Below are 17746 nucleotides of genomic sequence, written 5' to 3' on the forward strand. Positions count from 1 at the left end.
GTGACTAGACAGAAAGAATTTTACATTTTTGGTATATACATGGATACACTGATAATCTGTATTGATAGTAGCAGGTTTATCAATAATATGTTATTATGATAAGAACGACATTTGTCCATTTATCACATAGAGTAACTCTATGATTTTTCATTACTCAAAAAATAAAAATCAAAAGCTTAAATACGTATTGTTATTTGTATTAATAATTGTATCATTTTCTTCCTTCATTTATTTAGTATTAATGTCACCGATTAAAATATATATTTTGTTATAAGTGTAGAATCAAAGCTTATATTTTTAAATTTGTTTAGCTGAAGTAATTTTAAACATCCAACCGTATTTCTCATTATGTCGTTAAACTTGCAGTCACACACTATTAGTCAAAGAAAAAGTTTAAAGTTAAAAGGTACAAAAACATCAGTGACTAAATATCAAATTTTGATTTCTACTAGAATAGTATCGTTGGACGCAGTTTTGGGTAAGGAAATTCAATATGGACAAATTCCACATTAACATTTGAGTTAAGATAAATATTTGTTTTATTTAATTTTTTGGTATATTGCATTTAATACCAAATGTTCCATCATAGATTAATTTTTTTGTCTTCAATTTGTTTAGGCGGAGGTATTCCTATAGGCACTGTGGCTCTTGTTGGTAAGTGTTGACAACTTCTATACTATACTTAGTCTATAGACATATTATGAATATGATGATAACTATTTACCATCAAATATTTTTTTTATTTGTATCCGTATTGCTTTTTGACATTATTTTAATTTAATTTATATTGTTTTTGTATGTTGAAGATGAAAACCATAGCCGAAATGCTGAATTAATTGCAAAACATTTTATAGCTGAAGGAGTTGTGTGTGACCATTCTATTTTGATTGCTGATGTCGAAAAGAAGCCAGAAGTAACTAATTTTTTTCTTTATTCAGTTTTCTATTATGAGTAAATTAATATTAATTTTTTTAGGATTCCAAATAGCAACTACATTATTCAATGTATTATATAGGTATATAATAAAAAAATCCAACATATTTAATTAAGTTTTTTGATAAATAACATAAAGTTGGGTTGGATTGATATTTTAGATAGACTTGCATTATTTCTTTAATTTGCTTATTGTTCCAGGCAAATGATTTACCAAAACCAATTCAAGAAGAGAGTTTTCAACCAACTGATATTATTGCTGAGGATTTTAAAATAGCTTGGCGCTGTAGTCAACATCCTATATATGACTAAACCACATCATACATCAATATCTTTTGGACATACATTTAATATGTCTGCTAAGATTCCTGTTGATGAATTGAGGCGTTGACATGGAAAAGGTACTAAGTCAAAAAAAATCAATTTTTCGTTTTTTCGTTGAAAAGGTACTAAATACATATGCCAATGGCCTGGAAAAAGAACTAACTCAAATTTCTTTAAATATTAATAATTACGTTGAACACAAGATGGCACTGGTTGTAAATCATACAATATGCTAAAATCAGTTTTTTCCTTCTCCTGTAAAATTTGGTTTTTATGACTTAGTACCTTTTCCATGTCAACGCCTCAATTATAAAACATTAGGTATTAGCCAGACGAAAAATCACAAGGTACTCCTCTAACCTATTTACATAGTTTTAATATTTTTTTTTCACAAAACATATTTTCCACAGTACAGTATTTTTTTTTTATTATTATTAATTAACCCGCGGCAACTTAAGCCATTAAATCCACAGCATGGAAATTAATTAGTTTTAGTAAAATAAACAATTTAATTGGTATAATATAGATTCGTCAAGCATGCTCATCCCATTTGTTTTTCTTCAATAATAATGTTATTTAAAATCTGATTTTTTGGAATTTTTAAATATACTTAAGGACAAGGCTAGGCAAGTTAAGTGTTTATTTTTAACTCATTAAGTTCAGTTAATACAGAAAAATATATGTTAAGTTAAAAGTTAAAAGTAACCTAACTGTTACTTTTTTTTTTCATATAAAATTAACTATAAATTATACTTACCTTTTTTTAAATCTAATAACATAGTAATTCGAAAAAGTCTTATAATTTGTAAATAAACATATGTTTTAAAATTAATTACTGTAAGTGTACTTATTTTAAAGTATTAAAAAAAAAAAAAAGAATTATATGTTCGTTAATAAAGATTATTATTATTATTATATAATTTAATCAATAATGAAATCCAACTAAATAATATTTTAAAATTCTTGAAATTGATTTTTATTACTAAAAAAGTAATTTGGAGGTACAAACTTCTGTTTTTCAAATGAGACGCCTCCCCCCCCCCCCCCTTTCAAATTATAAATTATTTAATGGATATTTTTAATAAAAATTTGTTGAAAAAATAGGGAGTGAGCATGCTTGGTGATTCACACCATTTATGTATACATTGTAAGTCATTTGTGAGTATTGAAAAATGTTTTTGTTTCACCCTAGGTACCAGTTACTCCGAGCTACTAGAACAAATAAATACAATAATAACTAAAGGAGGTTTTAGTACAAAAATTCTTGTTAAACAAAGACGTGTATTAAGAATAACCATTAGTTATTACTAATTTGTATTCACCAATTTGGATTCTAATGATCTAAACGTTGTACATTTTTGTATAAGCTTCGAATTCTTGTATGTTCTTCATATGCTACATGCCGAGCTCATGCAATTGATGATGTAAGAATTTATTTATTCATTTTCCTAATGCTTTATCATAATAATTTAATGTTTTTGTTTGTTTATTTTAGGTGGTTAAATGTCGAATGGAACATTTTGTGGATACAGTACTAATTTTAAAACCAATGGAACTAAGTTCATGTTCAGACTATAATGAGAAGCTTATCATTGGTAAATTATATTTCTGTAGATTGGGCTACAAAACTCACAAGAAAAAAAACTATGCATTGAGGTAATATTATTATTTTATAACCTAGTACTTAAAGACCATTGGTCAATGTTGTATTATCTAATAACGATTATGTATATTACCAGGGCTATGAATTTCATGATTGAATATCCATCGATTTAAGTTACTTAAAAAATACTTTCTTAGTTAAAATAAATCTGATCAATATTTACTATTATAAATTTAATTTGACATATTTTTATGTCAACAACTACAGCTTGAATCAGAGCTCTGGTGATTACAATTTTAAATTTTAAACCAAATTCTACAAAACACGACCTTTTTCCCTTGACATTCTCTACCAAACACTAATTATAAAATATATTTATTTATTTAGAAATTACATATTCCTCCATGCTTGAACAGTGGCGATGATAATGAAAATGTTCACACTAAGCAGTTGGTCATGCGCTTCAACAATTTCAGTATTAAATTTTTAGTTTGTTTAACCTGTTATAATTTAATAATAATAAATATTTATTGTACATTTAGGTATGTTTATCATATTTTTATGAGATAATATCACAAACTAAGGTAGAATGGACTGAAAACGAACAGGCGGGCAGGTAATGTGGAGCCAGGCCGCTTAAATTATGGAGTAGACTTGTGCCCTGGGGGTAAATGGGGTTAGTACGAATCTACACTACCTAAATTCATCATATAAATTAGATAAACAAATATAGGTAGTGCTAGATTTACACTTGCCCCATTCCCCCTGTAAAGGCCTTGTAACCTTAAGCGATTCAGTGATTAGGCTTTTGTTTCAGTCCATTCTATCTTAGTCCGTGAATAATACATATTTAGAATTTTTGACTTGGTTATCATATCACTTGTTGGCTGTTACCAGTGTGTAAGATGTCCATCTTAAAACACTTATAACTTAACATAATATGAAAAATCATAAAGTTCCTGACATTTTAGTTTTTGTAACTTGTACATAATTACATATTTTATGCTTAAATTATCGTGAGGAACTACAATAAATTGTTATAACAAAAAAAAAATTCAAATATCTAAAATTTAAAAATAGAATTCTTTATAAAAAAAAAAGATAATGATATACCTGTTATTGCAATAATTATCTTTATAATATAATTAATTAAAATTTTTTTTAAATAGGGTTTTCAATAACTAAGTTTATTGTACTTTTACATAAAAAAAAAATGTTTTATGTATAGGTATATAATTTTTTTTTCTGTAGACCATGGCCTTAAATACAGTGACGGATCCAGGGCTTAATTTGGGAGGGGGGCAAAAGTACAAAAAATACAAAATTGGCTAAACACAGTAAAGAACAAAGGGAAACTACGATGATTGGGGGGCAAATTCCCCCTTTGCCACAACCCTTGGAATTGCCATTGCTCAAATATTTATGAAATTTTAAAAATTACTTTCTAGTAGGCAATAATTTGAATCTAGGTAAATTGGTATCCAAAAAAGGGATGTCGCCCATAGGAAATTTATTATCAAGTTATTTTGATTGATTATGCATTAAATATGCAGTTTTATCTTAATTTTTTTATTACATACCTACCTACCGTCCACTTACTTAGGTCTCGTATTACAATCGTTAAACTAAGGTTAAACCACCGAATTCGGCCGGTTAAATCAGTGGGTTAGGCGTAACCGAAGTTTAAACTATGATTGTAAAACAGGCCCTTACTCAATTAATAGTTTTATATGACAACTAATCGTTTTTCCTGACTTCAAATTTTAAAAATGTTAGCAAATTGAAATTAATTACTTTTTAATTACTGATACAACAAGTAGAAACCATTGAATGTTGAAACTAGTGTCAATTGTGAAGATATGGCTCAATCATTCCCTCGTACATGCTGAGAAAAATTAGAATATTTTGTCGGAATGCAAATCGAGTTGCTACATATTGTTGGAATTAGCGTAGTCTGTTTGGGTGTAAAATAAACATTTTTAATTCATAATAGTAAATATGTACATTACAATTTTGTTATAATATGTTTCTTTGTTACCTAAGTAGTAGGTTCCTATTGTTATTTTATTTAACTAAAACAACACCATAATCCCAATATTTTTTTGGCTGGGGTTCACCCGACGGTCTTGGGCACCCGTTTTCACTCGCATAAGCCAGGCAGGCCTGGTGACCATTGGATGCGGCACTGCTCCACGTGTCCACATTCCACGGGCAATAGTTCTCCCGTGCGTACGCCAGGCAATCCAGATGACCATTTAACGCAGCATTGCTACACGTCGCCTGGTTCCAGCGGCAACGGTGTCTCCGCGCATAGACCAGGCAGTTCAAGTGCCCGTTCAATGCAGCGCTGCTGCACGTTGCCTGGTTCCACGGGCAACGGTGCCTCCTTAAATACTTCAAGCACTTCAGATGACCATTCAAGGCAGCGTTGCTGCACGTGTCAAAACCCCACTGACACCCGTTTATCCCTGCGTATCTCAAACATTCGTAGTGACCATTCAATGCAGCGTTGTTGCACGTCGTAACGTCCCACGGGAGACCAATCTCGTGGGCGAGTTTCAGGCAATCGATGTGCCCATGCAACGCTGCTTCTTCGCAAACGTATTTAAACCTCTTGTCTGCGACTTCGAACTGCGACCGGCTGTACATGGTGCGCCTACCGTCGCCCTCGTCTAGGTTCTTGTTGATTTTTAAGAATTCGAAAAGCGACTCGCAACAATATCGCAAGTCGACGTCCGGTGCTTCCGCCAAGTCGAATTTGTTACGCTCGGCCCTGTTGCAGGCGTAATAAGCTGTTTTTACCAGGCTCGGTAAGTTGTACATATCTAAAATTTCGGCTCCAGACGTACAGTAGAGACAGTAAATTGTAGAATGCTTTCTACGCGTAAGTCAACGAAAACTCGAAATGGTGACTCGAGACTTTTAACGAAAATTAACGTTAAAGGATGTCCGCGTTGACTATCTATAGCAATATTAATAACTCGTGAGTAAAAATCGTATTATATAAAAATATTACCACAGATGACAGTTACCATATAGTGTAGTATAGTCAGAAGTCTGTGCCACGGAATAAATTATTCTGTGATGTTACTGGCAAGCCGACGATTTAGTTTAAATCAGTAACATTAGTAGTATACAAGATGGCGCACGAATAACGACCCCGCAAACAAGTAGGAAGTAACAACTATTATAACAAACTAGCGATAAGTAACCGTGATGAAAAAACATTTACTTCGTAAGGTGCTCGTCAATCGTCATGCAAGCCACAAGTAAAAACGAAATATGTATAGAGTATGAGACTCAGGTGCTGAACGCGAGACGCCGGTACGCCGCACGTCAGTTCAATCTACAAATTTCACAGATTATACGAAATTTTCATAATATAATCTGTGGTAGTTTACTACTTTTAACTATAGTAGTTTTGTACCCACCTGTTGTTTGTTGAGTGTCGACGCATAGATTAGTATATATTATAATGTATACATATATATATTGGTGTACGGTAACAACAGTGCAGGCTGTGTATTAATAGTATCGTTGATATCATGGAATAAAACGTAAAAGTTGATTTTATTCCATGATATTGTTAGCATTCATTCTATAGAATTAATGTATCCGTGAGCCAGCATGCCACTGCCCACTGACACTGTCCACTGTCCGACACTCAGAATTCCGATGGGTCGGGTGATGCAATGTGAAGTGTGGACAGTGGACCCATGGGTCATGACAAAATAGAAAAAAAATTAAATAGAAAAAAAAACCTAACTCATGAGTGGACCGATGAGATGATGATGACGTCCAATAAATAGTAATAAACAATATATAGTGCCTCGTGTATTGATCACATTTTTATTAGAGCTAATAGGTTGAATTAAAATAGCTGCTGAATTAGCAGCAAAAAGCGATTTTATTAAAATAAGGACTCGGTTCGCAGCCAATTCATTGTCATGCAATATAAACAAAACCGTATTTATGACATTAGCGTTATCCAAGGTCTCGATGCCACCAATAAATATCTTTGAAAACCATTTACGAGCTTGTTTAGAAAATAGGAGTTGAGATTTTAATTGTTTTAAATTAACTCTTGTAAATAATGTTAAACATTTAGGCATTTACCTTGATGTGGACATAAAATGGAAAACATGAATAAATTTAAATACAAAAAGATTGAGAAAGCTTTTCTTTAGATTTAACGAATTAAATGTTATTCTAGATCTATTTACTTTGCGTAGTGTTTATTTTGCTTTGGTGCAGTTTGTCTTATCATACGGACATACGGTATAGTTGGAATCCCGGAATAAAAGAACAATTTACAATTGTTTGGAGAAAAATACATTTTAAACCCGAGAATAATCATTTTAGTTATTTTGTTGTAATTTCATAATATTAACCACGGTATACATTATCGATTATCATTATACACCACTGGCTATGATGATTGGTTAAATTATTTTTATTTTTACCCATTAGGTTTAAAATTTACATATAGAGTAATGTAACATACCTATATACAGTAAAACCTTATAACGGAATCGCTCGATACCAACTGATATTTCCGTTGTAAAGGAATTTCTTTTTTAAGGAGACTAAAATATACGGGATATAAATTATTTAGGACTATTAAAGGGCTAAGGAGGTTTTACTGTACACCTACCACTAGGTCAATAGAAGTATATTAATATGTACATCATAATATAGTTTTTGGATATTATATACAATTAAAATATAATAAAAGGAGAAATTACCTTCATTGCAAATGTACATATTTATACGACCATTTTTATTGCTGGAAATTTCCTATGTAGAGATCACAGTGACCTTTTCATACTTTATCATAAAATATAACTAGTGGTATAATATAAAGTAAAATAACTTTTTATTACTGGAAATTCCCTATGTAGACATTTTCATACGTTTATGCTATTATTTGAGTGAACAAAATTTAGTCTGTTGACAGTCACTGAAGTATCAAATACATGTTTTTAACAGGGCCGTATTCAGAGCAGGGCAAGAGGGCATGGGCCAGGGGCGCAAATTTCAATACTACTTATGTAATATTTTTCAAGTAATATTTGAAAATTGTATATTTATTTTAATGACTTACTATAGAAGAGCCTCGCTCTATTTTTATTATATAAAAATTATTTATTTTGATGCCTGTGGTGGAAATGCATGCATTTCGACCGGTTTGTATAATATTTTTATGTACGATTTAATATTGATATGCGAATCATATTCTCATAAAATAGATGTATGTATAATTATTAACTACTGTACGTATCCAAAATATACGTTTTCTGTAAATTCTGTTATTCAGATAGCAAAATGTTATTTGACTTCTATTAAACGGTGAACTACGTAATTCTTAAAATAGACAATAGTATTATCGTATTGTGATGTCGGCAATCGGGCCACTGGCCAGTCGTATTAATGTATTATCGACTTATCACTATCGCATTATTATAATATTCTTTCTTAAAATAAAACCGTCAACAAATTATTGCTTCAATTAAATCAAGAAAAGTACCTTTGTAATAACGTATAAAAATTATAAAATTAAAATTAATTTAAAACTGTTAAACACAATTGTAAAACAAACCTTTTGAAAAAGATTTCTATCGTTTTTATAATGTAGTAATTGTTTATGTACCTATTTAAGTAATATAAATACATTAATATAAATTATTAAAGGTTATTAGTTATTACTTGAAATATACTATGTATTGTTAAACTAATGCAAATTTAAAATTTTTTTTTTTGGGGGGGGTGGGGGGGCGCAAATGCCGTGATTCGCCAGGGGCGCCTCCAAACTGCAATACGGCTCTGGTTTTTAATAATATAAAAATTTGCAATGGAAATTATTAAATCCAACAAATATATTATAATGTACATATTAATATACTTCTATTGGCCTAGTAGTAATAGTGGTAGTAGGTGTACAGTAAAACCTCCTTAGTCCTTTAATAGTCCTAAATAATTTATATCCCGTATATTTTAGTCTCCCTAAAAAGGAAACTCCTTTACAATGGAAATATCAGTTGGTACCGAGCGATTCCATTATAAGGTTTTACTGTATATATGTTATATTACTCTATTTGTAAATTTTAAACCTAATGGGTAATGAGTAAAAATAAAAATAATTTAACTAATAATCATAGCCTGCAGTGGTGTAATGATAATAATCGATAATATATAACGTGGTTAATATTATAAAATTACAACAAAATTACTAAAATGATTATTCTCGGTTTTAAAATGTAGTTTTCTCCAAACAATTGTAAATTGTTCTTTTTTCCTTGGTCTTTTTTACCGATAACCGTATAGTTGTATGGGGGTCGGCTTACCCGACCATTATAGAACAATATTAGACACTACACATAGAATCTTAATGAGAATTGCATTAAAAGGCTATGACAATAGCAAAATCGTTACATGAGAAATCGAATGAATATCGAATGTTGTAAAAATATGAATTTCAAACGCTTATAAAAATGTAATTTGACTTTCTTGTAGACATTTTTTTTTTTGATAAAAGTAGACAAACTTATGGATAATCTTGTATTACATTTTCAAATCTTAGATTTAAAAAGAAAAATTTTATGAATTCTCAATTCAAAATAATTTGATAATTTTCGTGATTTTTCAATATTTTGTCAATTTTTAAACTTTAAATGCTTATAAAAAAAACTGTGACTAAGGATTTTTAATATTTTCAAATGTCATTGTAACAATATAGTAGGAGCCTTGTATTACATTTTCAAGTATTTTTACTCAACAAAGTTTTATGGACATTCATAGAAAAAAATACTAATAAAATTGGAAACTGAAAATGTTCCTAAACAGCTCAAAATATTTTGAAAATTTTATCGTGTATAGAAAATGCAAATATAAACGACCAGTGAAAATTTCATGTATATACGTTCATTTGTTATAGAGTTACGCCAAAAACCAAAATCGATTTTGTGGAAAACCTACTCAGCGTAAAAATTCCCGTTTTTCCTTAATTTTTAGGTTGTTTTTCCCGTCGCTTTTTTCAAATATAGGAACTGATAAAATAAACATATGATATAAATCTCAAGTGTCTACGGTTATTCGTTTTTGACCTCTCGAATGCACCAACTAGATTCACTTTCCCATCGAACAAGATACTGTTGAAGAAAATAGAATCAGTTTTACGGCCCCAAACCGTGATGACAGACAAAAAAAAAACCTTGTAAATTCAATAGATTTATCGCTCCGCTCAGAATCTAAAAAGTTTATTTTGCGATATTTTATATTACAACGGTAATGATTGAGGTTGGGATTACGCACTTTGCATTGTTTTCCAAATCTAGCTACGTGATACTCGTTTTATAACATGCCTACATTGAATTATTGACGAATTAAAATTTTAAGGTCTTTTTTTTGGATTTAAAGATTTTTGAAGCATTTTGAAGTTTTTTCTAAATTTTTATTTTAAATTTTGCACATGCTTTTACATGAATTTTCTAATAAATATATGATCTAAAGTCTAAACCTATAGGCTATAGGTATAGAAAAAAAATAGTTAATTTTCAACAAAATACGTTAGTATTCGTTGTTGTCACACAAGCCGAATACCCATGGACCATCAAGCCGTCTTCCGTAGTTTCTTGCCCCGTTTTCTATAGGATCAACGACTAAATATACGATCAAAAATTATATAATGCAGGAAAAGAGAATCCTAATCTTTATTATCACGATAATAAAGAATATGTAAATTGCATAGTAGAGCGCATATAACATTATAACAAGTGTCCCGTAATCGCAGGTAGACCGCAATCTGGGGTAGAGCGCATACATTAAATAAGTAGTCCAAATGATAAGTTCTGACTGTAAAACTTTTATACAATCATTTAAAAGTTTAAAATGTATATTATAATTTATACCAAATAGGTCAGCGAATTTCGGTGGTGGATGTTTGTCCATCGTCCCTTCGGCCTCGGACAGGATAGTGTAATTTTACTGTATTCGGATAAAAAACGATTCTGAACGGACGAGGGAATCTTTTTTATTTAATTTTATTCGTTTCTATCGTGATAAACAAAGCGTTTTCAGAACAGCTTAAGAACAATTTATATAAATAGGTAATTTAAATAATTATAATTTATAATTAGGAAATATCATAAAAATGAAAAAAAATATAAAGAAAAAGAAAAAGCTCATAAGTCGCTCAAATGTTTTTAACCGAATTACAACAAAAAACTCCCAAAATTAAAATGTCTATAAATAGCTCAAAATTGGCTTAAATTTTCCGAACTTTAAACCGTAAGAAACAAAATCCAAAATACAACAAAAAATATCTCTTGTCATTTTTCATTTGAAGCAATATTTCTGGTAGAAAACGTTGTCCGTAATTATTTAGTATTATAAAATCGTGAAATCGTACGTTTTTTCTCCTTTAACCGATTTATTTCGAGTAGCGTTTCGACCTCTCTAAGGTACCAGCTCAAGAACATTACCTTTCAGATAAAATGCTATACTTGATACTTTTGAGCAAGTTTAGAGGGAGAAAAAGTGTTTACAGAATAAAAAAGAAAAAGAAATAAACATCATTAAAACCATTACATTCCTATTCCTCGCTCCGTTTAGAATCTAATAAAAATAGTTTAGTGCACTATTTAGAATTGTTATGACATTTTTAAGTTTTTTTAGGACATTAAAATCATCGATAATAATTATGATAAACAACTCAGTAAAAGCCAAGGGGGGACACTGCCCCTACTTTCCCCCTTGCTACTCAGTATACTTGGTCATAACTTATGACCTAACCTAGTTAAAACGCCACATTTTATACCAGTCTGACTTTAATGAAATATCGGTTTGTAGAGGCTGTAGTAGGATCTACACCAGTGGCATAGCCGGGAGGGGCTAAGTGGGCTATATCCCCCCAATTGACTGTGTTGACCTTAGTATTTTATCAAGATTAATAAGAAAAATAAAAATGTAAATAAAATATATACGGTATTTGTATTTTTTTGTGAAACTTAGGACTTAGCTCCCCCCCCCCCCCCCATACAAAATTCCTGGCTTTGCCACTGCACTGTTAAAGCATTCCGTGTTATATAACTTTATGTGTAATGTGTAATGTATAAACAGTGATTGTGTAAGCATACTCATCCTACTTTTAACACTGAATAGTGTTAATCCTAATTTGTTAAAGGGGACAATTTTTAACTGCCCTCAGAGGTAGGTCTGCGACCTGCGTTAACCCCTGTTGGTGCAATTGTGCTACACTCTAAAAATAAAATCTAGAATTCTTTAAAAAATAAAAAGATAAACATCATATTTTCCTATGTTATTGCAATAATTAATTTTATAATACTATAATACTGTGGGCTGTGGCTTCGTGCAAAAAGCCCAATGACATATTTAGACAAATTTAAGATTATTCGACTGATACCATTAAAATTTTATTACCTATGTTACTTGTGTTAAAACGGCCAATGTCTCTGATGCAGTATTACCAAATTATATTTGACATTGGCCACTTTGACAATGATCAATAAAAGTATACATGGAAGACTGAGAAATGTTGTTTGATATTAATATTTTTAGAAACAGTTTTTATTTCTACAAGTTTAAATATAATTTATAATAATTAACAAACAAGTGCATAATTCACAATATTAAGTTGCTGTAACAAGGTCCTTAACAAGATACAAAATATACTGAAATGTAGCCAACGCAAAGAATTCTCAACATAAAATCATAATAAAAAGAAAGTTGATGTGTCACATTTAAAAAAAAACCTTTGGTGACAAAATAGCCTTGAGCTGTAAAGACCTGAGCCACCCATTTGACATCAATTTTCGACGCATTTAAGGCATATTGAGAGGTTAACAACGGGGTTAATGAAAGTACATATAACTAAAAATAATCTCCCATTGGGCACCCATTCTCCCTTGCGTACGTCACGCAGTCCTTATGACCGTTTGACATAGCACTTCTGTACGTATCTGCATCCCACGGGCAACCATTTTCCCGTGCATAAACCAGACAGTCCAAGTGACCGTTCAAGGCAGCATTACTGCAAGTTTTCTGGTTCCACCAACAACCGTTTTCCCGTGCATACACCAAGCAATTCATGTGCCCGTTCAACGCGGCGTTGCCACATGTTCTTTGAGTCCACGGACATTCGTTTTCCCGCGCGTAAACCAGGCAGTCCATGTGACCATTCAATGCAGCGTTGCTGCATGTTTTCCTATTCCACTGGCAACCGTTTTCCAGTGCGTAAACCAGGCAGTTCTTGTGTCCGTTCAACGCGGCGGTGCTGCACACATCAACAGTCCACGGGCACCCGTTTTCCCGGGCGTAAACGAGGCAATCCAGATGTCCACTAGACGCAGCGCTGAAACACGTCCACTGGTCCAAAGGGACGCCGATTGCGTGGGCGAGTTTCAGGCAATCGATGTGCCCGTGCGACGCCGCCTTGTCGCATATGGTCCTGAACCGCTGGTCGTTGACGGGCAATCACGACCGGCTGAACATGGTCCGCCTGTCGTTGCCCGCATTTCGTTCCCTGTCGAGTTTCAACATTTCAAACAGCAACTCGCAACAATTTCGCATATCGACGTCCGGTGCATACAGCAAGTCGTACCTGTTTCGCTGCACCTGGTTGCAAGCGAAGTACGCCGATTTCAACATGCTAGGTAATTCGTACATATTTTCCTCGTTCACCGACAACGTAGCCTTCCGCTCAAAACGGTACACGTAGGTGTTTAACGAGTAGAACGTACAGTGAACAAAAAACTCGAAGACATTCAACAACGATAAATTAATGTTAAAACGATGAGACGTCCCCGTTGAATATAACAATTAAGAACTCGCGACAATGTTCAATGATAAAAATGTTATTGGCAATCGGGTATGGACCATCGCCGTGTGGTCGTGAGCGAGACGTTGAACACAATGTAGGCTTAAACATTAAAGCGTTAAGAACGTGAGACGACATACGAATTATGTCGAAAAATTCTACTGGTGAGCACGTCAAGTGGAAATGTCTGTAGAATCTGTGTTTACTGTTATTGTACTTTACAATAATATTATTGTTCTGTGGACTGTCGACTGTGATACCGTCGCAATAAAGACAGATACCACACGAAATGCGTCTCGTTTAAATCATGGAATATAACGTAAAATGTTGGTCTTACTCCATGACATCACGAAGTAAGCGGTAAACTACGAATTGAGATATATCTAATTAAGGTTCGTGCGGTAAGCCCATAGCTCACAATAGAAGTATAATATTATAATATTATTATGTAAAATTCGTTTTTATATTTTCTTTTTTACAGGGCCGTATGAGAAGATTTTGCGCCGCGGGGCAACCTATTTTTCCACCCTCCAAAAAGTTTTTTCTGAAAATGTAAGGTACCTATTATTTTGGGTCATAATTTATAACTCATAAATGTGGTTAGATTTTGAAATTTTTTTTTTGGAAACTTTTGTTTTTAAATGAGTTAAGAACAATCAATGATGCAAACAGAATTTGTCAGTCGGTTTTAGTTTCAAAGTTATACACGAGTTGGCGAATTTCCATCCGTTGGGGGTTTGTTTTTATTAAATTTCTTTATTTTTGGTATTTTAATAATAAGATTTTAAGGTTTTGAAGTTTTTTTAATCTTATAACTTCTACAGAATAGTTGACCGATTTTTTTTATAGTACCATCATTAAGCATAAAAAACACAAATTTTGAAAAAAAAAATTCGAAAATTGATTTGCAGCTACACTACATTCCTTCCAATATTTCATATTTTCATTTATTATATAGTTATCTCTTAAATCTCTAGGAAAACAAATGTTAAATAAGCATATTATAGTTTTTAGGAAAAAAAGTATAAGTAAAATAAAAATGAATACAATATTACAATGATTTCTTTATAAGCGTTTAATTTTTTTATCCTATTGTAAAAAAAAAATATCGCACATGTTAATTTAAAAGAATCTAGTACTTTTGGTATTCGAGTAGTTATGGTTTATACGACTGTATTACACTCATATTATAAAAATAAATTATAAACTGAAAAAAATGTATTATTTATTTTAATTGCATTTTTTCTGATCTTAATTTTATTAATAATGAAGACGAAGGTATTACGTAAAAGTAAAATAAACATTATTATTATTATGTTGTGTTTTACTTATTTACAACACCGCTAGCTGCGGGCTGCAATCATACCGTTATTAGTTATCCAAGGAATTATTATTATTAGTATACAAAAAGATTTGAGAGAATATCATCCTAAAATAAACTTTCGAGAAATCTCCACCATTGACCACCAAATCACAATTACAATACATAAGGAAAAAAACATTTTACATAATTTCAAAGTTATAACTATGTCGGCTTAATAATAAAAAAAAGTTCATGAAAATTTACCGCCCCCAAGTTCCACCAGGACTCAGGAGGGACAATGCCCCCCTGCCCCCCTAAATACGGGCCTGGTTTTTTACCAAATGGCGTTTTAATGTTAACCAAACTCCAAAGCAAATCTATTCACACCATTACCTTCACCTTCAGACAGGATGCGTGTCCTATAAATGTTTCTCTATATGGTACACCCATTCCTTGCTCTCCTACTGTTAAATATCTTGGTCCAACTATCGCTCAAAGACTTACTTGGGTCCAACAAATAAAAACCAAAAGACTTGCTCTAAATAATCGCCCACACATGCTAAAATAAACTGTATTATGCAAGAATAAATACACCTCCACGGGCATCAAACTTCTTATGTACAAAAATCTACTCAAATCAATATGGACATACAGATCTGCAGTTATGGGATAATGCGAAAAAATCAACAAAATTCAAAAATTTCAAAACATTGCTCTAAGGAAGTTAACAAATGCATCTCCCTAGCTACGTCTCAAATTTTTCTCTATATACATTAAGACCTAAAATTAAAAACAATCAGTGACGAATCTAAATGTAACTGAATGCAACTAGTTAGAATTTAAATTATAAAAGACAGTATAGATTACCTATATTTTAATAACTAAGTATACAATAGTAATAGTTAATAACAACTTTGTATGGCAGTAGGAATTTATGAAAAAGTTAGTGCTCACTTCGGGTTAGATTAGAATAAAACGTACATAAATACTCATCCCGAGAAAAATAAATCAGGTTTACCTAAGCGCTGATACAATACTATAAATCATTATAATATGTATTATGTCATTCACTGAGACTTTTAACACCAACGCAAAAACTATACCAAAATCCATGTACATTATCGACACAGACACCCTAGCAAAAAACACACGAAACATAATAAAAAAGGTGGGCAAGTGCGTGTAGCTCTGCTGTACAGTGATTACATGTGGGTCACTGTAATGGATGGTGTTAAATTTGAATTCAATGATATGAAATATGATTCTGGAATTAAGATGGCAATGTGGAACTAAATATTAATGTTAGTTTGTTTACAATGTTTAGATTATATAAAAAAAAAGGTTCACTGAACATTTTACTAGAAAAACGTTAATTGTTTATGTTTTTTGAAATTTTCGCCAAAAAAACGTTAAACATTTTTAATGAATGATTGACTTAATAAACGTTGTTAAGTTTTTAGTTCTTGAACATTTAATTAAAAGAACATATTTTTAAAGTTATACATTCATGAATATGCAATTTGCAGAAGAACGTTTTAAAGTAATATGTTCTGATTTTTGAATTCCTATATTATGTGAACGTTTGTAAGACAGATATTATCAGGGCAGGCACTGCACATTTTGGGGCCTTCTAAAAAAATGTTTAAATAAAATAATAATTTGTTAATTTATACCTACACGGCTACACATATAAATTATATATGGTACATTTATGAAGAGTTTTAAAACTGAGATTGCACATTTGGATCTGAAACTTCATTATTCGCACGCGGCACGCCTAATTTATTAGTTTCATACTAGTTAGGCTTTAGACCATTTAAGTACTTCAGTACCTTATGATTAAAATTTACGTTGTTTATCCTCTTGAATGTTTTAAAAAAACTAAATATTGTTAAAAATGTTTTAGATTTTTAAATATGCGTGGAAGGGATGGTGGTCACCCATCTGGAAACTAGTGACACCAGCGGGTGATAGCACTCAGAACACGTTTGTGACTGAAGCCATACACCACGCCACACCGGGCCACTTTTAAATTTTTGTTGATGTATAAAATTACATTTTAAATAAAGGTTACCTAGTTTACACATGTATAACCGTACGGGTACGGATGTCACAGAGTTATTATTTCAACTGTAGTTTAAAATGTTATCATTTCTAAATTAAAATATTTTATAATTGATGAATTGCTTTTCTGAAGTGATCTCCATATGGCCCTAAGTAGGTGCACCGTCGCACCGATTGTATCGCCCTTGCGTCGGCCAGGAGACAATGAATGCCCATGTGGAAGGTTTAATTCGTGATGTTCTTTGTGTTAAAAGTTCGATGAACGTATTACCTAATAACATTCTTCGTCTAATTTTTTAAAGAACGTAATAATACCAATATACGTTATTCGAGTAATTGTTCAAGAACCTAAAGGTTATAACTTTCCTCGTGTTAATTCTTAAAACAACTTACAAGATTAAAATTTAAAACGTTAATCGTGAAAAAGTTCAGTAAACATAATATAGTTTATAATATTATTTCATATGAAGGATCATTAAACTAAATTAAATAATTGGTTTCGTTCCATTATATCTTTGTTTATGAACAAGAACGCTTATAAAAAACAATAATTGTACAAATGTATTTTAAATATTTTTTAACTGTTATTGTAGCAATATATATAATGTATATAACTATGGAGCTCATCCTATATATATGAGCCTTGTATTACCTACATTTTCAAGCTCTTTGACCCAACAAGTAA

General features: G+C 31.5%; 2 protein-coding genes and 1 pseudogene across 3 annotated transcripts; 1 reads left to right on the forward strand and 2 right to left on the reverse strand.

The window, feature by feature from the left end:
* Positions 1 to 99: 99 nt before the first annotated feature.
* LOC132944635 (elongator complex protein 4-like) lies at positions 100 to 3401 on the forward strand. The gene is given in 7 exon segments (XM_061014087.1): positions 100 to 478; positions 619 to 654; positions 807 to 913; positions 1135 to 1241; positions 1243 to 2681; positions 2753 to 2913; positions 3248 to 3401. Coding segments are annotated over 5 exon segments (462 nt in total). The 5' UTR covers positions 100 to 348; the 3' UTR covers positions 1325 to 2681; positions 2753 to 2913; positions 3248 to 3401.
* A 131-nt stretch (positions 3402 to 3532) lies between these two features.
* LOC132944633 (uncharacterized) lies at positions 3533 to 6305 on the reverse strand. Of its 2 annotated transcripts, XM_061014086.1 has the most exons (3): positions 5893 to 6305; positions 4899 to 5822; positions 3533 to 4814 (listed from the first exon to the last, which is right to left on the reverse strand). In XM_061014086.1, exon 2 carries the CDS (start codon positions 5681 to 5683, stop codon positions 4925 to 4927), a length of 759 nt encoding a protein of 252 aa, XP_060870069.1. In that variant the 5' UTR covers positions 5684 to 5822; positions 5893 to 6305; the 3' UTR covers positions 3533 to 4814; positions 4899 to 4924. The 2 variants fall into 2 exon arrangements, with proteins under 2 accessions (XP_060870069.1, XP_060870068.1); XM_061014085.1 differs by lacking the exon at positions 3533 to 4814 and having other exon boundaries at positions 4818 to 5822.
* A 6122-nt stretch (positions 6306 to 12427) lies between these two features.
* On the reverse strand, positions 12428 to 13938 carry LOC132944632 (uncharacterized; annotated as a pseudogene).
* Between the last annotated feature and the right edge of the window lie 3808 nt (positions 13939 to 17746).

The sequence above is a fragment of the Metopolophium dirhodum genome, chromosome 5 (genome assembly GCF_019925205.1).
Source record: "Metopolophium dirhodum isolate CAU chromosome 5, ASM1992520v1, whole genome shotgun sequence".
Classification (NCBI taxonomy): domain Eukaryota; kingdom Metazoa; phylum Arthropoda; class Insecta; order Hemiptera; family Aphididae; genus Metopolophium; species Metopolophium dirhodum.

Excerpts from the sequence above, each read along its gene's own strand:
- LOC132944633 (XM_061014086.1), bottom strand. The coding sequence starts at position 5,683 with ATGTACAACTTACCGAGCCTGGTAAAAACAGCTTATTACGCCTGCAAC.